The sequence below is a fragment of the Drosophila suzukii genome, chromosome 3 (assembly GCF_043229965.1).
Source record: "Drosophila suzukii chromosome 3, CBGP_Dsuzu_IsoJpt1.0, whole genome shotgun sequence".
Lineage (NCBI taxonomy): Eukaryota > Metazoa > Arthropoda > Insecta > Diptera > Drosophilidae > Drosophila > Drosophila suzukii.
The window spans coordinates 9754169-9777004 of NC_092082.1; the positions used below are offsets into that span (position 1 = coordinate 9754169).

Genomic DNA, 22836 nt, shown 5'->3' on the forward strand with positions numbered 1-22836 from the left:
CCAATGTATTGGCGGGATATTTAAATTCAATTTGTCTGTTGGCATCACATTTAAGGTAAATTTATAAGTAAAACACCTGAAGGAAGGCACAAATCAGCAACTTTTTCAATTATTCAAGTCACCAACAAATCCCCAGAATAATAAACAATTTTCATTTAGTGCAATATAGAGTGGTTTATTATAACTTGGAAGGGAAATAAACTAATGGATAAAATAACTTATGTTTCATAGACCGACAGAGGTTTTTGCAAAATGCCGAAGAACAAGATTCAAGCCAAGTTTATAGGAAAAATGCTAATCTATTTAATAAAGAAGACAATCTGGCGTTTGAGGCACTGCTTCGGTAGGCACATCATTTCTCCTCCTCCTTCTCAATGTCAATCATTATAATTTTGACCGTGGGTCCCGGGGAATTACTTCTTGATTCGGGCAGTCCATTTTGGGGATTAGCAGCAGCTGCATCCACAATGCACTCATCGCTGCCGGTGGTGCTGATCGTAATGGTGGGTATATTATCCGACCAAACGGAACTCTGCGAATCCTGTCTCATCGTCCGACGTCGATGGGAATCGCTGCGTTTGGGGAAGGTAATGGGACCGGCCATGTCCAGTTCCTCTAGATCATCATCCATGGTGGCCGTGGGAGCAGTGGCGCTTGACGGAACCACTTGTGGCTTGGGTGGCTTCGGTGGCTTCGTCGGCGGACGGGAGGAGGTGCTGCTATTTCCAAAATGCAGTGGTGCACTGGGCGTGGGAGATTCCGGCTCTGGAGTGGGTGGCATTTCCAAGGCCGTAGAGCTGGACACACTGGACAATACTGATGGAGGCGGTGGTGGGGTGTAGGCCAAGTAAGTGGGCGTTGTGGGACCGGGGGACTCATCCGAGACCTGTTGCTCCGTATCGTCCTTCTTGAGATTTACTGCCTCGCGAACCAGGGCTAAGAGATTGCCTATCTTCTTGCGACCCTGCCGTGACAGAACAGACAATTGCCGCTGATGGTGACCCTGACTTTGACCCTGGCTGGGCGTGGGTGAGGGCAGACTCCTCTCCTGCTGGTCCTCCTCGCTGGTCAGGTGCTCCGTTGCACCAGGAGTGACCGGCAGATCTGTGCTCTTCTCCACACTTCGCTCATCGAATTTGAACACCTCGGGCTCTGGTTTCGCCACCACATTATTTGATTTGTTTTTGTGTTTGCGGAACTTGAACTTGCCCAGGCTTCCGCCGCCTCCTCCTCCTCCGCCACTTTCTTTAGATGTCGGCAAGGGTTTATCTTCCGCCTCCTGCGGCGGTTTTTTCTCGTCAACTATGTGGAATTTGGGGGTGACGGTTGTGGATTCCTCGGCATTTTGTTCCACTGATTCCACTGGCACTGTGGGTGTTGTCGGCGCCTCTGGTGTGGTGGGTGATTCCTCCTCCTGATTCTCCCCCTGCTCCTTGTGCCGCCTCAGCAAGCTGGCGCGCCGCTCACTGACTATCCTGGAATTCGTATCCGGATCATGTTCATTGTCCTTGGGCGATTCATAGGGCGGCGGCTGTGGCTGCGTCGACTGTCTGTGTTTGGTTTCCTTTTTCTCCTTCATGCTGCCCCTATCCTTGCGCTCGTGTTTCTCCACTTTGAAGCGGCTTTTGGGATGGGCCTCCTTGGAAGGGAAGTTGCCAGCTCCACCAGAGCTGGTCCCGGCCACAATGGAGCCAGCTCGAGCCCTTTCCTGCTTGGCAATCTGGACGATGTCCACGAGGGATGGTTTGCGTGTCCGGCGGATCTGCTGCAATCGCGTAAGGCCAAATCGCTTATCCTTGGCCTCCTCGTCATGGGGCAGGGAATCCTGGTGCTCGGTGTCCGTGTCATCGTCATCACGCCGCACAAATGAATCCTCATCCGAGGTGGCGGATCCCTTGCGCAACGCCTTCTTCATGATGCGTGAGATTAGCTCTGAAAAACGAAACAAATGACTTGTGAACTTAAAATATCTCCGCCGCACTTGACTTACCTTTACGGGCTTGATTCTTGTACTCCTCTGTGTCGAAATCCGGCGGTTGGGTGGGCGTAACTGGAGAGCTGGCCTCCAGCACCTTCCTCCAACGATTCGTCAGCGTGGTGGCCGTTGGTTCCGCCTGCTTGACCTCCGGCACCTTGAAGATCTTCTTGCGCTCCTCCTCGCGTTCCTTTTGCAGCTGGGTGCGCAAATCCTGGTTGGCCTCTCGTAGAGCTCCGGTCAGGGAGATCAGGTAGTATATGATGAGGATGAGCAGCAGGAGCAGGGGAATCACAGTGCTCGAGGAGGTCAGATAGTCCAGGGGTTCGTGGAGTTGCCTAAAGAGTTTAAAATGATATATTTTCGATTTCAACGGTATGATACTGAATCTTTGGTCAACTATATCTATTGAAAGTGTAAAAACCTAGTTAAAATTCCTTAGTTTAATCTAAAAACTCACTTTGGCAGAGCATTCCTGGTGGTGTTTGTTATAAACTCGGCTATCCTGTTGTACTCCGAGAAGGGTCCACAATGCCAGGAAGGACGCAGCCACACAATGGCATAACCCACGGGCAGAACACAAAGGAACAACATGGTCAACAGGAGGGACAGATAGAAGTTGTTCGATTTGGAGGCCCTGCAAGGATTAGAGATAAAGGATTACATTGGGCCCCTGTGTACCATCATAAACCAGATGAGACCACTCACTTGAACACCACCTCATGCGGCACATTGCAGGTGAGCACTATCCAGGAGCGGAAGTACATCATGATCATCAATTTGACCAGGTTGATGAGCACCAGGCCGGGTGAGAAGAATATGCCCATCCACACTTGGCCCTGGTTATTAATCAACGTCAGGATGTTCTCGGCTATCTTGAAGTCGCCATACTGAAAACAAAGCCTCGCATTAGTCACCCGAAACCGGAAGGAGTCCTCGACTCACCTGGGGAAAGGTCTTCTCCATGTCCCAGCACCAGTTTTGATTGACATACCGCACAAACAGGGCGCGCAGAAAGTCAATGCAGAGAGGGGCCACAATGGACATCAGCTTTTTTGAGGAAGGGGGTGGCATGGGTTAAGGTTGGAGACAGGGGCTTAATAAGCGCTTTGTAATGAACTTGGAACCTAGGAAAACTGAAGCTGCCGCTTAAAAGTTGCCACACGTAAACCAAGCTCGTTGCATCTTGAATCCTAGCTTACGGCTGATTCTGTGGTCCCAATTCATGCACGAACACGTGCCCCCAGTTTGAATCGAAAACCAAACAAGGTATAGATGTGGCTGGGATGGGAATACCCCTTGCTGACTCCAACCGCACATGACCAAACTCAATTCCCCATTTCCCAAGCACTTTGTTATGCGTAAAGCATAAATGCGTTTAAGCCCGGGCCCGTAACTTGCCTAATTTATGTGCTTAAATCGTTTAATAGAGATTATGTACGCCATGTCAGGGGGGCATAATCAAATCGGGCACAAGACCCATGTCTCCATTTTTTTCGGGATTTTTTTTTGCCAGACCCTACGGCCTACACACAGTTTACACGAATGTCGGACAAATGTTAAGTACGAAATAAAAGGGCAAGTAATCCCTGGATTGAGATGCCTCAGCGGTTGTCTACGACCAATAGGGTTATTGACTCGACCGGATATCCTATCTCAGGAATATCGAAAAGTGCCAGACTGACCTTGAAAACTTAGGCAATTCCTTGAATTTGTTTACGATTAGACGGAAAGTTCACAGCTATCCTCCCAATGGGAGGCCAATCCATACTCGACGTGGCAAATGGCCAAATAAAAGTTGGCATTCGGAGGGCCAAAGTTCACAATCATGCTTATGGCTTATGTAAATTTTTGACTGGAAATCGAAAAGTGCGCCCCAAGTTCCTGCTTCCTTTTTCCGGCTACCAGCTGCGTTTCACTTTCAATGGGCAAAAGGACTCCCGAGAGCGATTATTATGATAAAATGCTACCATTTCTCCTCTTTCTTTTTGGGAATCGTTTGGCCTTTTAAGTCAAGTGGATTTTGGTTTTGCTAGACGAGCGCAAAAATTTGATTTTCAAAATCCCCAAAACCTCTCAGAAAAGAAAAAGAAAAAAAAAAGGAAGACAAAGAGCCAAAGCAGGAGACAAATTTTGCGTTAAATTTTCCGGATAATTTAGCTAAACGGGCTCTCACGCCCAGAAAGCTCACAGCTACTTCCTTTTGAGTTCAATCATATTTAAGGCTAAATAGATTTTGATACAGAGGCAGTTGCTTCCTGAGCTGGAAGACCAGGGAAATTGATAGCAGCTCATGGTGATAAATTTGCTTTTAAACTGCGGCAACTTTGGCAGAGCTTATAGGAGCTGAAAAACCAGAACTCCCCCCCAAACAAACTCACCCCATCGAAGACGATGACTTTGGAGAGCTCCTGGCCCAAGGATGTTTCCCAGCACATGGTGGTCAGATTGGTTTGTATCTGCTTAATCGCCAGCTGCACTTCCTTTAGACGCTTCTGCTTCCGCTCCAGCGGAGTAAGTTTCACAGTGGTTAGCTGCTTGGAGTCGCTACTTTGGGTGGTGCCATCCGGACTTTCGGTGGTGCTGCCGAAGATGTTGTTTCCATTGGGACATATGGTCACCACACAGTCCTCCAGGAACTCACTGTCTATATAGGTAGTGCTACCTATCTCCGACATATCCACTATGCCCATGTAATAAGGGGTCTTTGGGTGTGAATCTGTAGTGGTGTATTCATCATCTTCTTCAGTGGTGCTACTGCTGGAGTCATAAGCATTGGTGGTGCTCTCTGAGGTGGAAGAATCCGTGGAACTCTCCGTTGTAGAGGTTTCCTCCTCATCGGTGGTGCTGGTAAGCTCTGTAGTTGAGGTACGGTATCTTCTACGCGGTCTTCTGGTGGTTGTACTAGTGGTTGTAGTACTTGTTGAAGAGGATTGCCTGCTCCTCAGACGCCTGAGATTCTCCCACTCCTCTTTGCTGAGAATTCCATTCAGGGGTCTTCTTGTCGGCGGTGTGGTTTGCCTAAAGGTTGGCCAATTATTGGGCCACCGACTGGGTATGGCATTTACCGCCTCAGTGGTTTCTCCTGGTTGACCACCAGTCACCGCAGAATCATTGCGATGTCTTCTGCTGTACTTACTGGTGAAGAAAGGTGAATCCGCCAATGCCCGTTTACTGCGAACTTTCGATTCTTCTTCATCTACTTGTTCCAAAACTTTGGCCAGTGGATCGTTCGCTTGATCCGTACTATTCTGTTCATCATAATCTTCTCCATCTGATGGTCCCGAAGAGTAGTCTGTTATATCGGAGTAGTTATTACCTTCTGGAGGCTCTGATGTTGCATCTGAAGATGGTTCTTCGCTGCCATAGTCGTAGGAACCCTCTTCATCACCTGAGGTGTAGGAAAAGTTATCTTCTATCTGGGGTTTTTCAGTGGTTGTGGTTGTCGTTAGTTTGGTGGTACTGCTGGATGGAAAAACAGTGGTGTTTATAGTGGTTGCTACTGTGCTCATAGTTGGAGTATTAGTTGTTGAGTTGGGAATTGTAGTACTAGTTGTTGGTTCGGTAGTTAAGGGTATTGTAGTATTGGCAGTGGTGGCCAAAGTGGTTGTTGTTAGCATTTCCGTGGTTGTAGTGGATCTCTCAGTTGTTGTAGTGGTTTCCTCGGTGGTTCTTATCGTTGGCGGTAAAGTTGTCCAAGGTGAGGTTGTTGTCGTGGTGGTTGCCTCTGTGGTTGCCCAAACACTTGAAGTCGTGGGTATTGTGGTGGGCAAAGTGGTCGGAATCATGGCTGGCGTTGTCAAATTAAGAACCATTAAAGTTTTGGCCAAGTTCTTGGCACTAAGAAAGTTTCCTCTTATTTTTGGGCACTTCATAGTCATATTATAGCATTTAAAACGCTGCACGGAGGTGGAGATTAAAGTGGCGGCTGCAGCTGTGGTCGAGAAGAGGCCACTGGTGGAGCTGCCATTGTCCTCGCCCCAAGCTGCACTCGAGGTGGAGTCATCAAAGAAGCCATCCGAAGTACTTTCACTGTAAAGTGAAGTCGTGGGAGTCATGGCCCTTAGAGCCTCAATCGAACTGAGAAGATTCTTCAGCTCCATTGTATTGGTTTCGTTTTCCAATTTTAATAATTGCAGTGGCTTTTCCTTACTGTTGATCTTGTAGATGAAGGAGAACATCAGCGAGTACAAATTCAACATGTTCAGGATCATAATGCTGCAAGGTAAGAGGTTTTCAGTTATGTTTAGCCATTTGCCATTAACCCTGCTTATCTCACCGAGCCAATTGAAGGCGCAGCTGCTGCCTGGGATGCCAGTTCTCGAACAGTCCCAGGGCCTCGAATATCATGGGCAGGAAGAAGGAGAGCAGGGTCATGGTCACGTTCACCGCATTGCGACTCAGCCAGTTGTCGTGTTTGGCCAAATCCTCAGAGCTGTGGATACAGGGAATTACACGGAGAAAAATGCAAAAAAAATATGAATGAATTGTATCATCAATATTTTAAATTCAAATATTCACTGGATCCTTAAATCCGGATGTTTTCCCCGCATTATTTCCCATTTTCCCAATCCACTTACTGATTGACCAGCAGCACCACCGTGGCCCCCGACAGAATCAGCAGTCCCATCACCAGGATATTGACCAGTATCCTCTGGAGTATCACACGCCAGCTGAAAGGACACGGAGCATCGATTATGGTAAGTAAATAGCTACAGTTGGCCGCGACTTACTTGCGATTATCCTTCTTCTTCTCGGCCTCCTCGAGGAGGGCTTCCTTAAAGCCCACCACCACGGATGCGATGCGATTGTGTGCCGTTTCAGCGTGTCCTGTGGGAAAAGATGGAAGAGATGCAAAAGTTCTGACGGCATCGCATGACGGAACTGGCTTGGCCACTTACCAATCATAAAATCCCAGCCGGTGAAGAGCTTCCACGAGAAGACGCACTCGTCGTCCTTCGAGGAAAGTTTCGAGTTGCGCGAGTTTTCCGCCATTCTGTTGGTAGATCGAGAAAAGTTTTATCTATCCTCTGCGTAAGACCAAATCCCAACCAGCCATAATTTGTGCCTGCTCAGATTCCGGCAATCCCCATTTTGAATCCCGGATAGCATTTGCAATTGGAATGAAATGATTCACGCACTCGGAGCACGTGCCACGTAAAAGTGGGCAAAAGCGGAAAGGTCAGTGCCGGCTGCTCACTGTTGACAGTGCTACTTTGTTCAATTACGAAATCAACATAATGCCGACAAAGCCATTAAAGCCAGACCCAGCCGCCCAGCGGTCAAAATGGCGTTTTGCCATTTCCGTTTCCTGTCAAACGCCCCCCAGCCCCCGCCCCTTTTCCACGTTTGTCTGGTCGTGTGCGTGCGTAAATCATAATGGCCAATGCTTTTTCGCTCACAATTTCTTCCGCCTTCAAAAGGGGGTCTGAAAGTTTTTCGGGCCCCCAGACACGCCTCGTGCCAAGATTTGTATTATTTAATCAGCGCTTCAGTGTTGTTTAATTAATTAACGAGCATTCTGACAGTTAGTTTGCTTTTTGCGGCTTCGATGGGCCAGGGATTTAATGAAGTGCCTGACCAAGACTGAGACCCATGACCCCTTGACCCTTATTTACTTATACTCACTTTCTCAGCGTGGCCACAAAGCTGTAGATATAGACCAGAACGGCGGTGAGGAAATAGGCTAAGGGCAGCTTATAACCGGACGTGCTGATGCCGGATGTGCTTGAATAGTAGCTGGGGAAAGAAAACAAGAGGAAGGATGATATGAGCATATTGCCAGCAATTAATAGAGTCCTCTTTTCCCATACCATGAAATACATTCAAATAGTTCTACACTTATAAAAGAAATTATGAAGTCCAACGATTTAATATTCTATTTGAATATTTTTCTTTATCATTGAAATGGATGAACATTTCAATTTAAATAAGTGTTTCAATCCTAACATTGTTAGTTAAATTCAAGTATTTTCTTATTGGCATATTAAAGCACATGTTCTCGTCCGCATGATGAATAAAATTAGGATTTAAACCTAGTAAACATACCATATGTTATATAAATGCCATAAACGAAGATAAATTTTATCTAGGGGACAGGAAAACGGCCTTAAGTGCATTAAATTCTTAAAGTAAATATTTATCTAATATTATACGATGGTTCAAATATTTTATTATTAAATTATGCCATTTAAATATAAAATTTGTATATATAACATACTGTTTTCTATCTATTTAATTTAAAAATTGATATATAAATTTAAATATAATATCTATAGAGCTCAGCTTACCCATAAAACATTGGCGAGTACTTCAGGTACCCCTCGAACTCCCAGAAGGTGAAGAGATTGCCGGCCACTCGGGCCTCCGGGTCGGACATCCTCTTCCTGGGATCCGTTTCACCGTGTTTCGTGGCAAAGTACTGGATGGTAAAGCCGATTCGATTCGATTCAAGTAAGCGGAAACATAAATGCGTGTAAAACGAATTGGCTACTCATAAGGACACTCACCTCGGGTCCGATGACAAAGGCGACCAGTGGAATGGCAATCATGATGTTGACCCACATAAGCCAGCGCAGGAATGTAAAGTAGGAGGCCACGCCGGATCCAAAGTGGGATTCGATTTCCTTGATGCGCAGCTCCCAGGGGATGAGGACGGTGAGGAAGCTGGTGGTCTCCCGTTTCCAGTGTCGCCATCGCTGGGAAGAGAAAAAAAAGGATTTATGTCTCCGAGGAATTGCCGCCTGCAAGTACGTATTTTAATTGGTTTTCCCCGGACAATCCAGCACCCAAGCGAACTCACATAACTCTGTGAATTATGCGAGTGCGGATTTATTGAATGTCCGTCCCGGCCGGAAAGTGGGCCATAAATTGTGCAAACATAAATATTTCTTTTGCATGGCTTTGCCTTGGGCTTGTTGCACTCCACTTTTCGCATTCTGCAGGCGTTTCCGGCTGGGAGGGGGGATTGGAAAGGGGTTGCAAATCACTTACTGCCGCCATTAAAATTTTAAACCTCGCCCACAAGTCCCTGGTGCTGCGTGACATGGCGAATCGCTCCTGAAGCGCGCCCTCGTGGCGTGCCACATATGTTTTGGCCTGTCAACACATCCAAAAGGGCCGCAAGATCCGCCAAAGTCCAAACATCATTAAAAATGCCAGGGTGTAGCGATAGATGGGAGATAAGGAGTAGTGGTGTGAATGAAATCGAAAAGTTTTCGGATGGCTGGTCGGGGGGAGTAGGTCGTAACATTCTCAACGACCTGACAAGCGGCGTGAAAATGAACGCGCCCAGTTTTGGGCCCAACTCCTCCCCGCCGTTTCCACGCCCCTCTTAAAGAGATGGCTTTATAGAGCCATCCCCACCCAACTCAACCCACCTGCCGAACCAACTTGAGCTTCTTGCGGATGGGCCATGGCTGTAGCTTCACCGACTGTATGACCTCCTTGTGCAGACGGATGTTCTCAAAGATTTGCTCTTGCGTGGACTCCTGATTGGTGCCCTCCTCTGGAAAAAGGCACACAGATTACACATACGACCAGTATGCCGCCACGCCATCAAAACGGTCCGCACGTAGCATGAAAAATTACGAAAAACAGGCCCCCAGACGTTGATTAGCTGCCTCTGGAGGACCGAAAACCAGGACCCGCCCCCATCTCGTCTGCTCGTTAACTAAGCGAAATCTGTTCTGGACACTTATGGAGCCACCTCCGCCACACACACAGTTACTTGCCTGAACTTGTCGTATAGACACTGGAGCGCCGCCGCTCCACACTATCCAGCACGTGATCCATGGGACTGGATGCCCGTCGCGAACTCCGACTGCCACGTTTGCCCCTATAGCCCCGCACACTGGCACGTCTCTGCATTATTGCCGATACGGAAATTGTGTAGCTCTCCTCATCGTCGATGTCGCCTCCGCCGCCGCCATCCTCGAATCCGACTCCGACTCCGGGTCCGACTCCTACTCCCGGCGGATGCTGGCCAAAGTGGGGCTCCTGGTGGCAGCTCTCGGCGTCGCTGCTTTGATTTTGCAATGGGAAGTCTGTAGGAGGGTAGAGGGTTCTTTTTTATATACAGCAATCAAAGAAATCTGTTATAAGCAAAGAAAATTGTATTCTGGCTATTAAAAATCATGGAATTTATATATATAATATATAATATAATTAATTATATAACATATAATTTTAAATGAATAAATATTATTTTTAGTTAAAACATCTTTTGATTTTATTTCACAAATAACAACTTTGATATTAGAAAAAACATGTTTCAAAATGTAATATTAACCTCATATACTCATTTATTAAATTGGAAAATATTTCAATAAAATACCTACTTCTAGCATTTCTGTTTTGAGGCATAGATTAAAGTTACCGAAATTAAATGATGTGATAATTGTAACATTTTCTAATTATTCTTTATTTCGATTTTTTTTAATAGTTTTAAAAAATTTAAGAGTTACGTAGGAATAACATTTATCTTGTTTAGAAAACCATTTACAAAGATGTGTCGGGAAACATTACTTTAAAGTGTATTATATATGACAATATTTCAAAAGAAGTAAAGCTATTATATCTGATTTCTGTCAAAAAACATTTTAAAAACTAATTTTTAGAAATAATTTTTTTAATATTTGAATAATTTTATAAATCTGAGGATGAACTATATGTGTTTAAAAGTGACTCTAATAAAGAGATTTTAAGAGTGTTCAGACATACCGTTCAGTTCGTAGGATCTGTGCTCCTCCTGTGATGCAGTTCTTTAAAAGAGGTTTAAAGAGAAATCATGTTCCATGGTCTTTAATTATCCTCTAGGCCGTGGCACTCACCTCCTGCCCCTTTGTCCTTTGTAGAATTCCCTCTTGGCATCGGCGCTGCTCTGCATTTGCCAGCCACCTCTATTCAAGTCGCATGGCGGTGCCCAGGTCACAGATAGTTGATGGGGCGAAGTGACTCCCGAGTTGTTCTACGAATTGATGGTGAAGGCTTTACTACCACATATATTTTCAAGTGCTGTTCCGGGACAGCTAATTACTCAAATCACACGGGCACCTCAAGCGTGTAACCTTCACTCCTAATTGCTTATTTATTAATTTCACTGGTGAGTAGACATCTGTTTAAGGGTAACTCTTGGTTTCACAAAGAAAATCCTTTTTTAGTGGTTAAGTCCTGATTTGGCTAGTTAGCCGCTGAAGCGCTTTGGAGCAGCCTTGTGCGCAGACTGAACGGCTTAACGCATTGGCCAGGCCAGCAAGGCGCAAAAGACCATCCTCCAAAAGGACAGCGACGAACACCAACACGCCCAAGGACCTCACACAGACAGGTGGAACGTTAAATTTCTCTAATAATGAATGAATATGAATGGAGAACGGACACAGAGAACGGAGGAGCAGCCAACTTATCAAAGCCAAAACGTGCCCAAAACCCACACACACACTCAATGTGGCGCCAAGGAATTTACATGGACATGGGGGCCAGGACCTTCGGAGGGGGGATTGGGACAGGACCTGACTTCCTCGCCCAGTTGAAACGAAGACGAATGAGTGTAAAAATCGCCAGCGGCATGTGATAACAACGCCGTATCCGGGCGTAACCAGCCAGGACTTCGAATGTCCATTTAGATGGCATCGTGGGCGACTGTGTGTATATACATACATGTATCCCTTGATATTGAGTCACCTTGTATTCTTGGCCCGGCCATGTAAATGAAAATCAAACATGCAAGGGTTGATAAAAGAAAATCGCGAAATTCCTGGGTTTTACCCGGTTATCCTCTTTGCCTTTTTTCTGTTGTCAGGGGAGTGCCCACTATTGAAATATATACATTTTTACGCTTTCCTCTGTTTTCGGTTTCGCTTTCTCTGATTTCACTTTCGTTCCTATTTCTTTTTTTAATTAAATGAAGTTCTCGGCCGGCTTTAATTAACAACAAATTTATCTCGACGCCCACAGCGCACGTGTAACGATATTTTTCGGCTATTATGGGTTCATTACCCGCTGTGCCAGTGGCCTAGGCCTAAATCCAAATGAGAAATTTGAGTTTTCCAGGTTCAGGTTTTGCAAACTTGAAGCCAAAGTTCAATGCCGCTTTATGATGACCTAGTAAAGGAGCCACTAAAAACCCACGCCTTTGTTTAGGCCTAAGTGAGTTTCCATGTTCGACTGCAGTTTTCCCGATTTCGCCATAAATCTTGGGCCCTAACTTGGCCAAACCCAAATGTGGGTCAACTTGTACACAATATATTTTAATTTGAAGCCAAATAGGAAGTAGAACTGAAAATATAACCAAAACTGAAGGATCCTCAGTTGATGCGGCACACGCTGCTCTCACTCCTGGATCGCCTCCATTTGCTGCGGAACTCCCGATGACGCAACCTCATGGCCTGGACCTCCGAGGAGGTGGAATCCGTGGTGCTGGCCAGGTGGAGACGCTCGGAACGGAAGCTATCCAAGCTGCTAGAGCGTTGGCAGATATGCAACTTGGGCATGTAGTGCTTCCTGCTGCAACCTGCATTCTCCTGGTTATTCCGAATGATCTCCCGGGCAAAACGGGCCTTCATCTTCTGTTTATGATGACGGTTCCACAGAGGTCCATGGGCACAGTTCTCCCGAATCCAACGACGTGCCTCCCGACAACCCACATATAAACTCTGATGGCTATAAGTCTTTGTATCCAACATAAAACCACGATTGCCCAGCAGACCAAAACCAAGGTCGAAAACATTACGTGACAAGACCGGAGGATCGGGTCCATCTTTGGTCTTGAACTTATTTGGCCCTACAGGTTCCATGGGTCCCTTGGTCTCCTGGTAGAAGCGACGATCCTCCGCAGTGCAATACGACCAGGACTCGAAACTCATCGATCCACTCTCCTTCATCTCAAAGTCCACGGGCAGCGAGTCATTAAATTTCATTTGATCTATCGCTATAAGTTTGCCATGTCTATGGGTCACTTGGTAGGTAACGCCCGAGGGATCTGGCACCTGAATGGAACCCCTTCCATGGAACCGATTGTTTAGGAACTCTCCTGTGTACCTGCTGCCATCCGGAAAAATGTAGACACCGAAGTTCTGCATGCCCAAGTCATCGCTGGTTCCAATATATTGGGATCCAGTCATTAGTATGTCCACTTGCGTGATGGTCGAGGCTTTCGTTGTCCTCTGATACGACTCCATTTTCACTTTAACAACTTGGATATTTTGTTTACCGAAAAGTAATGTACATACACAAATAGGGTTTGACCTTCAAGGCTTGGGAAAGTTGAGTGATTATTCAACGAAATATAGTTCGGAAAATGTTATCAAATGTTTTTTAACTCTGTTAATTTACACAAGTACCTTCCTCAACTTACAAGATAAGCTAAAAAGTCACGCTAATGCCCCACTAAAATTTGCCTAATTACCCAGGCGAGGGTTTTACTATATAAATAACCTAGAAAATCTAGAGAGTAACAAAGTTTTTCTGGAGTCATGAAGCTGTTAGCTCTTCTATTCTTGGTTTTGGCTATTGCCGTTGCAGAAGCTAAAAAAGATAAGAAGAAACTCGAAGATCCTGATCACATTATCACCAATGGAAGTCCCGCCTACGAGGGACAGGCGCCCTATGTGGTGGGCATGGCCTTTGGCCAGAGCAACCTGTGGTGCAGTGGCACCATCATAGGCGACACCTGGGTCCTCACATCCGCCCAGTGTTTATCAGGCAGTTCCGGGGTGACCATCTACTTTGGAGCTACGCGACTAAGTCAGGCTCAATACGCATTGACAGTGGGCACTAGTGAATATGTTACTGGAAGTCAGCATCTCGCTTTGGTAAGGATTCCCAGGATTGGCTTCACCAGCCGGGTCAACAAGGTGTCCCTTCCATCGCTGAGCGCCAGATCCCAGCGTTACGAAAACTGGTGGGGCAATGTCTATGGATGGGGAGTAACTACCTTCAACAATGGCCTAACCGATGCGCTGCAGTGCGTCGACCTCCAGATAATGCCCAACTCTGAGTGCGTCTCCTTTTACGGATCCACCACGGTCTCCGATCAGATCCTCTGCACCCGTACTCCCAACGGAAGATCCACCTGCTTCGGCGATGCCGGCAGTCCGCTGGTCACCAAGCAGGGATCCACCTTGGTGGGCATTTCCGCCTTCGTGGCCTCCAATGGTTGCACTTTGGGATTGCCTGCTGGCTTCGCCAGGGTCACGAGCGCATTGGATTGGATCCGTCAGAGGACTGGCATTGCCTACTAAAGGGGTCTAAGTAATAGCAAGACAAAATAAAGATGCCCTATACCTGCACAGCAATTTTGCGATGTGTTCTGTTGATTCTGTGGATCGAATTTATCCAAACTCGTCTGTTTTATTGCACTTGAGGCACTAAAAAAACGAATTGTTCATAACATACAACGTGAATTAATTTATTCCTCCCCACAGCGCGGAGTTAACTAAAATTTTAAACTGAAAAGAACATATAAACAGATTCGATCTACAAGACCTACAACTCAAAAATGGAACGCGTCATGTCGAGGTAACTATTGTGGCGTATAAGATTGGACTGGACCACGTTGATGTTGTCCGCCACCCGCTTCTGCATCATGGCGTTGACTGATCGGTAGGTCTCCATGACGTCCAGGGGCAGTGAGTGCTCCCCGAAGCTATCCGACTGGCAGCTGGAGGCGCCTCCCGACTCCGGATTGCGCACATCCGAGGTGCTCGTCCATTGGCGAGGCCTGTCCACCTTCTCCATCTTGGCGCAAGGATGCAGTTTGCGGTACTCCTCATGATCCTGCTGCCGCTTGTCCAGCATCCTGCCATAGGCACGTACACACATCTCCGTCTCCCAGGCGGGATCATTGGCTGGCATGGAGCGCCTTCGAGCCATTTGCAGAGGTTTCTCCTTCGTGTGACCCCGCTTCTTGGTCAGTTTGTGGTAGTACCGCTCCCGATGGACTTCTCCGTTGGGAGCATATATGGCAGTCTTACGTATTTGGCTTCTCTCCGTGGCCAAATTATTGGCTATGATGCGGCGGCAGAAATCCGAAGGTGGTTCAATCACCCGGGAGGTTCTAGCCTTCCTGCAGTGTCGCTTGATGAAATCCTTATCCTGCTGACAGCCCACGTACATCCGGCTGTGGAGCGGAGCCGGTCGGTCCGTCATCCAGCAGGTCTTACTGTTGAACAGACCCTCCTCCACATCGTAGCAGTGCTGCGGGACCTCCCTGGGCAGCATTTTGGCCGTGATGAAGGCAGTGGGTCCCACCGGCTGTTGGCCATAACGCCGCTCGGCATGGTAGCGTCGATCTGCGGGCGTTAAATAGTCCCAATTGTCGCACTCCAACTTCATGTCGCGGAATCTTCCCTCGACATGGAGGCCATCGGAGAACCACATGTCCTCCACCGTGACCAAGCGGCCATGCTCGAACTCACCTTTGACCGTAAAACGGTATGGCTGGGCCAGTCGCAGGTGTCCAAAGCCATGGAACTGCCCCTGGTGGAACCTGCCGCGGTACTCGCTGCCATCCGGATAGCGATAGCTACCAAATCCGTCCATCACATTCACCAGCCTGTCCCACGCGCCCTCGTAGCTGCTCCGCGTGACGAAGTGCCTCTGCTGGGCCTCCGCGTACAGCTGCGACATTATTTCGGGACTCTTTTTGGGACTCTTCTATTATTTTTTTTGGACAGGGGTAGGGAATTTAGTGTGTAGTCGAAGCAACCAAACCAAAACTTGAACGTGCCAAATGACAAGCTCCTCCTGACCCACTCGAATTGGCCTGGCTTGTTGAGATTACGCATCAGCTTTATGACTAAATAAATGTTTGGCCCACACACTCGACCTACTGTCCAATCCCCAAAGCCACTGGCCAAATGAAGAGAGTGTCCTGGGTGTGTCTACCGCATCCACATCCCCAAACCCAAGACCATCCACCTCCACTCGGTTTTGGCCACTGTCGCATGTCTGGCCTAATGAACACAGGGATACCCTTGTGCCCTGCAGAAGTTTGCTGTGTGATTTGCAGCTACCTGCTGCTTAAATAGCCCAGTGATTTAACTTGTTTATTAACTCCCATAAACCAGTCATCTGAGATTTTGCAGTCTTATTACGAGTTTAACGTGTGTAGTAAGTTTGTAAAATTAACTTAATTAGGTTAAAGTTTAACTAGGGTAACTAAAACCACTCTTGATCTAAGATTAGTTAATTAGGAACATTTACTAGTCACGATAGATTAGTATCTTGGCTTGGTTAAACTGGGTTACAGCTAAACAGAATTCTATATTAACATAAAATGGTTTTTGAAACATGTTTTTGGTAAGAAAAATGGTTGGTCAAAAATGGCATAATTTAAAACAGAAGAATGGAAATTTTTTTGATTTTTGATACATTTTTTTAGCAAAACATTTACAAATAATTTAACTTCGTGTTAAATTTGACAGATTACAAACTAGAACTTTAACTTGACATTGAGAAATCGGGTATCTAAAATTTTTAGAAATACATGTTTTGAAAAACCTTTAGTTATACAAGGTTTTAGGATCATTTCCTTCTTCAGGAATCCCTACAAGCGCATTCTGCGTTCACCTTGACCAAAAGAAATCCTCTACCTGTCCACTGACGGCTGTGAAAAATGATTTTAACAGCCAACCTGGTCTGGCTGCATTGCTTGACCAGGCCAAAAGCGACCGGCAGTTAAGTGCGATTGGTGTTTATGGCTATTGGCAGTGTCAGTATCCTCTCCCATTCCTTGGCAACAGAGAACACAGCCATTCCGGAGGCCATGTCGTTGGCCAGGCCAAATCGTAAGCACTCCCGGGTGGGCCGTAAATCAAGCTCACTTACCTCACTGTTGGCGCCGGTGGCCACATTGCTGTTCCCGCCGCTGCTGCTGCTGCCCACGCAGCGGAAATCGACGGAACCACCTGATGAGCGTCGCGGTTTGCCGATGTCCAGGCGCAGGATTCCCGGCTTGGGTCGCCGGGGAGCTGCTGCCGGGGGAGCTCCAGCTCCAGCTCCATATCCAGATGGCTCCTCGTCGTTCTGCATGTAGAGTGAGTACCAGGAGTACCAGGAGTACCGTGAACGAAACGCGATTATTCACCGCGCACACGTCCGCCGTGCAGCGCCAACGCGAACTGACTACATCCGTGTCCTTTGGCCAGGACTTTGAAGCAACAATTACGCGCGCAGCCACGGGCACTGGAAATAAAATGTGAATTAAACGCGCCACCCACGCGATAAGTGTCAATGGCTGTGCCATGCGAGTGTGTGTCCTGCCTGCCAGTTGGCCAGGAGGATGATGACGTTGGACAGGACACAGGACACAGGACACGGCACATAGGACTCGGGACACAGGACACGCGGCACTTTCAACTGCTTCTCCTGGCTGTCACCGACTCACCGGGTCTCACATGACACAAAGTGAACTTCCTGCTTTCAGGGTCAGCGCGGCCTACCTCTGTGTAATTATGTCTGCCGCGGCCCCAAAAAGTGTCAACAGCTCGGCCCCGAAAACAGGACAAAATATCGCATGTCGCGTTTGCCATGTGAAAAAAAACAATGCCATTTTTCATTTTCACTTTCACTTTTCATTTTTATATTTTGCGCCTTCCATTAGTGCGATGCGTTGGCTGGTGTCCTTAATTATGAGCGCACAAAAGGTGGCCTCACGTTGCTTTCTAATTGTGATACCTCGCATTAATGGGGTATATGGGTTTGGGGGAAGGAATTTGCATTCTATATAGAATGCATTTAATGAGGCAAGTATAAACTAACAAAAGTTCTGACAAGCTCTTAAGATATTTTATGGGGTGGGTCTATATTTGTTAGAGTATTGTATCTCAAAATTTTTTTTAAAATCTTAAGAAATATCAGAAATAATTTTGAAAAACCTTTTGAAATTTTTTGATACTATTTAGAAAAACCTGGAAAGTAATAGTTGAAATATAAAATGTCTTTCCTTGTTCAACTTGTTTTATAACCTACAAACAAACAGCTATTGCATATAAATAATTGTATTACTTACCCATTTTTGCAAAAATTAAGTAATTTGTTAAGTAACTCATTATAAAAACATTCAAAACCAAAAACCATACTCCAAAACAATACTCCTTGAAATCAACCAATAAGAGATGCGTTTTATAAACAATCATTATCTCTTTGGGCTTAATAAAAATTCATTTTAACCTACAAGTACTTCCAATATTATATATTTTTTATATACGGCCAGTTATTGGTTGTGTAATAAAATGGCTATATTTAAGCTGTAACTCCTTAGTCAATTGCTAGCCATAAATATATTCACCCCACCAGTGAATTTTCCATGGAGAACTTCCCATAAATACTTCCAAAAGCTGAAAATATGGCTGGCCTCCCTCCCAGTGGGGGGTATTACCAAGTCGAACCCATTCGGCTGCACACACAGATGGTATCTCCGCCACGACGATCCCACTTGTGCAGAATGCGCTTGTTGGCTGCCAAGCCCACCTGCTGGGCTGTGTGGGCTGTTCCTGCGGCATGTCCTCGCACATCCTCGCATATCCTCGCACATCCGTGCCCATGTCCTGCATGTCCTGCCCCTGCTGATATGCAATGCCTTTCTATTACATGCAAAGCGCGTTAAATTAATTGAACTGTAAAGTGTCAGCGGCAGGAGCCAGGATAAGGACATCTAGCTGCACCAGCATGTTGCATTTAATTTTTATTATTTTCACTTTATTCTATTGCGTTGAACCGGCGAGCAACTAATATTAATTCAACTTGGGTAAAGTAGCTTATAAAAAAGTTTTCCTATTTGTCGCAAATGTTCATGGAATGTGTGTGATGTGACGTGTGCATGTGTGTTTGTGTGGCCTGGTTTTTATGCTTAGTACAAATTTCAGTTTCAGTCTCAAAAATCGTTTGCATAAATTAACTAAAACCATTTTACGTAAATTAATTTGTGTTTTTTCTCCTTGCATCTATAAATTTCGTACCTAAATGGCAAATATGCCATAAAATCGTTTTCGGAAAATCGTCTTTTCATTGTGATGCCCGGGGCAATAAACGGAAAAGCTACCAAATAATGCAATAAAAACACGACAGAGTTTTTGATGATGATTGAAAACCATTTGGGCGGCTTTAACTCCACTCAAATTTGAATTGCAAAATTTCGCTTTCACCCCTCGAAACGATTGAAATGATGATTGTCACAGTGTTTTTTTGCATGTGTTTCTGCATATTCAACTAACCTTAAGATATCTGGCTTTACTAACCCTAACTTAACCCATCAAAGTGAAAGTACAATCTGCTGTACAACACCTTCGTTGCTGGCTAACTAGTGTCGAGCAACCCCGTTTTTTATAGCCAGCAAATCCCCATAAATTTCGAGTAAATCGCTTATACGCCACGTATGCCGCAAGTTCGGTTTGCACTTCCCCACGGAAGCTGACTTAAATTTATAGAGTTACCCGAATAAAACGGGGGCAAAAGGAAGAAAAAGGGACCGCCAAGCGTAAAAGTAGAATCGATTTATGCATAAAAACGGTGAAGCTGGCAAAAATTTATGAATATCAAACATTTTGATCTTTTTGGTCCTGGAAAAGCCAACTCCTGCGTTTCCTGCTTTTCGTGCTTTTCCCGCATTTCCCGCTTTTCCTGCTTTTTGCCCTTGTTTGCTTAGCTTAATAACCAGTTTTTCTCGTTCACGAAAAGTTGGTCAAGTTAAGCAGTAAATGCTCTTTTTCCTTCTGGCTTCTGGCAGTAGGTGTGTGTGTTTTTGGCTGGCTGGGCTACGTGGCGTATGATTAATGTGCGTGGCTTGTAAGCCTAATCAATTGGCCAATGTAGAACTATCTCACGATACCTGGCCCAAAATACTACCATTCAGTTAATACTTAAATACACATTGAGCTTACTTCTGTTGCCCGCTAATTGACTTATATCCTATGCCTGTTACATGGCAACTCAATGATGAGCATGTCGTTCGTTCCGCTTCGTTTGAGTTAATTTGGTCCTTTAGTCTATTGGTCGTCCTAGGCCTAGGGTGGAATTTATCAAGCCTACACTTAGGGCTATGCTAAAAACTCACTTAACAGCTAATAAACGCACACATTACGCACAAATGTGCGATGGGCAACCTCAGAACGTTGTCACTTTGCCCAGCCGCATGCCGAGCAATTTACGACGCTTTTTGGCGCTCAGCTTTGTCCAAATGGTGCTGCTGCCCTCCACCAGCAGAAATTCATCGCATAAATCATCCGTCTCCTTGGTCTGGATGACGCCTCCGCCATAGAAATGATCCTCCTGGTACTTCTCCGAGCGTGAGTCGCCGGATACAAAGCCGCTTTCCGGGCGGGACAAGGAGGCGGTGTGCCAGGGAAGCTGTTGGAACCATCGGGCCACTTTCGCCGTCGACGAGAGCTGCGGGAAATGGAAAATCGGTGGAAGCCGGGGGCGAATAAGTAAAGTCAGTGTGTAAATTTATGCAAATGAGTTATGTGCGCAAATTGCTGCCCACCAGCGAAAGAAAAAAAAATATACAGAAAACCAACTACCGAGTGAAGTGAAAAATGGCGACACTTGTTTTTGCTGCTTCCTTTCCTTCAGCCGACGGCAGCGTTTTTCATTTATCCAGGGGGGCGAAATTCATACACTGACCATGGTCCCACGGGGCGGATACTTAATGCGCTTAAAAGTATGCTGCATGTTTTTGTCGGAAAAGTCATTAGGGAAATTGCCCAGCCTGGCGTTAACTTTCAATTATTAACGACAATATATATAAGTATATATATAAAAAGAGGTTCGAAAGGGGACGCCACTTGTTTGTACATAATTATTCGATTTTTATTATTTTTATTTCTTTGTTGTCTGCCTGTATTTGAAATTGCAATTTACATTTACATATAACTCTTGGCCTGGCAAACTAATTAATGCAATTTTTGCAGGGGAAAAGCCTATGCGGGTCACGCATAAATTCAATTAAAATACAACAATTTACAAAAATAACAGTATCGAACTTAAACAGTTTAGTTTAGACTAGACTCATTAGCTTAAGCACTAGGTGTATGTATAGATATAGATTTCATTTAGGGGAGAGAAAATACTTTCAAACGATTTATGGCGAACTTGAGTAAGTTACTTCGTTGCTGATATGCTAAGATTATGTTTCACAAATACTTTTACCTAAGTAAACCAAAACTCGAACGAGTTGTGAACTTTGACTTTGGCACACTTTTGAGCTAGAGGCTAATGCTAATGTAGATATATAATATATATTTTACACTTATTTAGAAGTTGAGCTGGGCAAATAATTGGCACATTATAGGCCAGCAATGCTAGGACACCTAAAATGCATAACTAAAGTAGGGGTTTTTCTCCTAAATTAATACTGTTCCACCCACTCATTCACTCGATCCAGACACTCTCTCTTTCCCTTTCTCTCTCTCTCTGGATGGTTTAACCTATGACCTGGTCCTATTTGGTGGTATGCCTGGCCCAGGTGGTCCTCTGCACTTGGCTCATCATTTGGCTGCGATTGGGCACCTTCTCGCTGGTGCTCCTGGTAATGAAACTGGGCGTGGCCGATAGCTTCCTCTGGTGACCCGCCTCATCGGTGACCCTCAGCAAAACCGTATTGAATCTTGTCTCCCGACTACTGCTACCATTACTGTTGCCATTATTGTTCTGATTCTGATTGGGATGCTGGTTGCCATTGCTGCTCCCGGCACTTATGTTGTTATTGCTGCTCCTCAGCCGCGGTGAGGAGGGCGAGTCCAGGGTGGAGGAACTGCGACTGGTATCCCTAGTGCTAGTGGATCCCCCACAAGCCAGGCCAGCCAGATTGCCATTCGACACAGCCGCCTTGAGTTGCTCCTCCAGGTTATTCAGATTCTGCTCGATGCTCAGACGGATATCCTCGTTTAGAGAAGAACTCCCTGCAAAGGAATTCCTATTCATGGAGCCCAGCGGTGAGGGCGTCAGCGTTCCCGTGGCCGCCGGTGAGGTTAGGAAATTGAATCCTCCAGCTCCTGCGCCGGCATTGTTATTCGGCGTGGCCGGTGTGCAGGACAAGGGATTCACATAGAAGAAGGAGTTGTGCCCGGAGGCCGTGGGCGTCTGCTGACTCTGGCCAGGATTGGCATTCAGATTCAGCGATTGCAGACGATTCAGCAGCTCTTGATTCACCTGGAACAGATCCTTGGACAGGGCATCTTGTTGCTGCTGCTGCTGTTGCTGTTGCAATTGATTGCTGATACTCTGGAGGGCACTCATCGAGGGATATGGACTACTGCCCCCAGCCATGGGAGGGGGCGTGGCCGGATTGGGCACCGCCGACTGCGATTGTTGTTGCTGCTGCTGCTGTTGCAAATTCTGGAGGTGCTGGCTCTGCTGATTGAGACCACTTAGCTGATGACTCAGCGAGGTCAACTGCTGATTGATGCTGCCCAAATTGCTGATCTGCTGATTGATCGTGGCCAGATTGTTGTTGTTGCTGGTGGCCTGCAGCAGCATTTGCAGCTGCGATTGCTAATCGAAGGGGGGTGAAAGGTCACAGGGCATTAAGTTCCAGAGTTCTCTCAATTTGCGAAGAACAACAACGAGAACACACTATACTATAAACACTCGTGCAAAAACAAATGGCAGCCAAGAAAAACAAGAAAACAAAGAACATGCAACAAGAACGCACAGCTAGAATAGGCTCAAATTTATGATCGCATAACTCAAAAGCTTATAGAGCATATAGTAGGTAGTATATAGGGTACAATCCTCACCTGTGGCGCCATTCCAATATTGGCCGACGTGAGACCCGCACTCTGCTGTTCGTTGTAGGCCCCCAGAGAGGCCAGGTGCTCCAGAAGCTCCCTGTTCTGCTGCAGCAGTTGTTGGGTGCGCGCCTG

The 22836-nt window shown here is 46.2% G+C and overlaps 5 protein-coding genes and 1 pseudogene across 10 annotated transcripts in view; 2 read left to right on the plus strand and 4 right to left on the minus strand.

Moving 5' to 3' along the window:
• Positions 1 to 289: 289 nt before the first annotated feature.
• Tmc (Transmembrane channel-like) lies at positions 290 to 16935 on the minus strand. Its single transcript, XM_017079362.4, has 19 exons — positions 16802 to 16935; positions 10807 to 10943; positions 10697 to 10737; positions 9709 to 10020; positions 9355 to 9482; positions 8969 to 9073; positions 8485 to 8673; positions 8266 to 8396; positions 7604 to 7714; positions 6877 to 6971; positions 6709 to 6805; positions 6556 to 6648; positions 6255 to 6410; positions 4357 to 6193; positions 2921 to 3025; positions 2684 to 2865; positions 2436 to 2612; positions 1991 to 2313; positions 290 to 1932 (listed from the first exon to the last, which is right to left on the minus strand). Exons 2-19 carry the CDS (start codon positions 10860 to 10862, stop codon positions 353 to 355), a joined length of 5718 nt encoding a protein of 1905 aa, XP_016934851.3. The 5' UTR covers positions 10863 to 10943; positions 16802 to 16935; the 3' UTR covers positions 290 to 352.
• LOC108013477 (MORN repeat-containing protein 5) lies at positions 10935 to 13225 on the minus strand. Its single transcript, XM_017079360.3, has one exon. The coding sequence runs from the start codon at positions 13150 to 13152 to the stop codon at positions 12280 to 12282; it is 873 nt and encodes a 290-aa protein (XP_016934849.3). The 5' UTR covers positions 13153 to 13225; the 3' UTR covers positions 10935 to 12279.
• On the plus strand, positions 13419 to 14268 carry LOC108013478 (serine protease 1). The gene has a single exon (XM_017079361.4). It carries the CDS (start codon positions 13447 to 13449, stop codon positions 14212 to 14214), a length of 768 nt encoding a protein of 255 aa, XP_016934850.3. The 5' UTR covers positions 13419 to 13446; the 3' UTR covers positions 14215 to 14268.
• LOC108013476 (uncharacterized) lies at positions 13434 to 15857 on the minus strand. Its single transcript, XM_017079359.4, has one exon. It carries the CDS (start codon positions 15599 to 15601, stop codon positions 14459 to 14461), a length of 1143 nt encoding a protein of 380 aa, XP_016934848.3. The 5' UTR covers positions 15602 to 15857; the 3' UTR covers positions 13434 to 14458.
• On the plus strand, positions 16671 to 17129 carry LOC108012251 (uncharacterized; annotated as a pseudogene).
• A 1513-nt stretch (positions 17130 to 18642) lies between these two features.
• LOC108013350 (capon-like protein) overlaps positions 18643 to 22836 on the minus strand; it is a 50070-nt gene continuing 45876 nt past the window's right edge. For 4 of the 6 annotated variants that reach the window (XM_017079164.4, XM_065865123.2, XM_017079162.4 and 1 more), the window contains 2 exons: positions 22711 to 22833; positions 20758 to 22465 (listed from right to left, as the gene is read on the minus strand). In XM_017079164.4, coding sequence (XP_016934653.3) covers positions 21413 to 22465; positions 22711 to 22833 — 1176 coding nt within the window. In that variant the 3' untranslated portion in view covers positions 20758 to 21412. Of the gene's footprint in view, positions 20360 to 20757; positions 22466 to 22710; positions 22834 to 22836 lie in introns of those variants that run through there. The other 2 variants (XM_017079167.4, XM_017079166.4) reach the window with 1 other exon arrangement.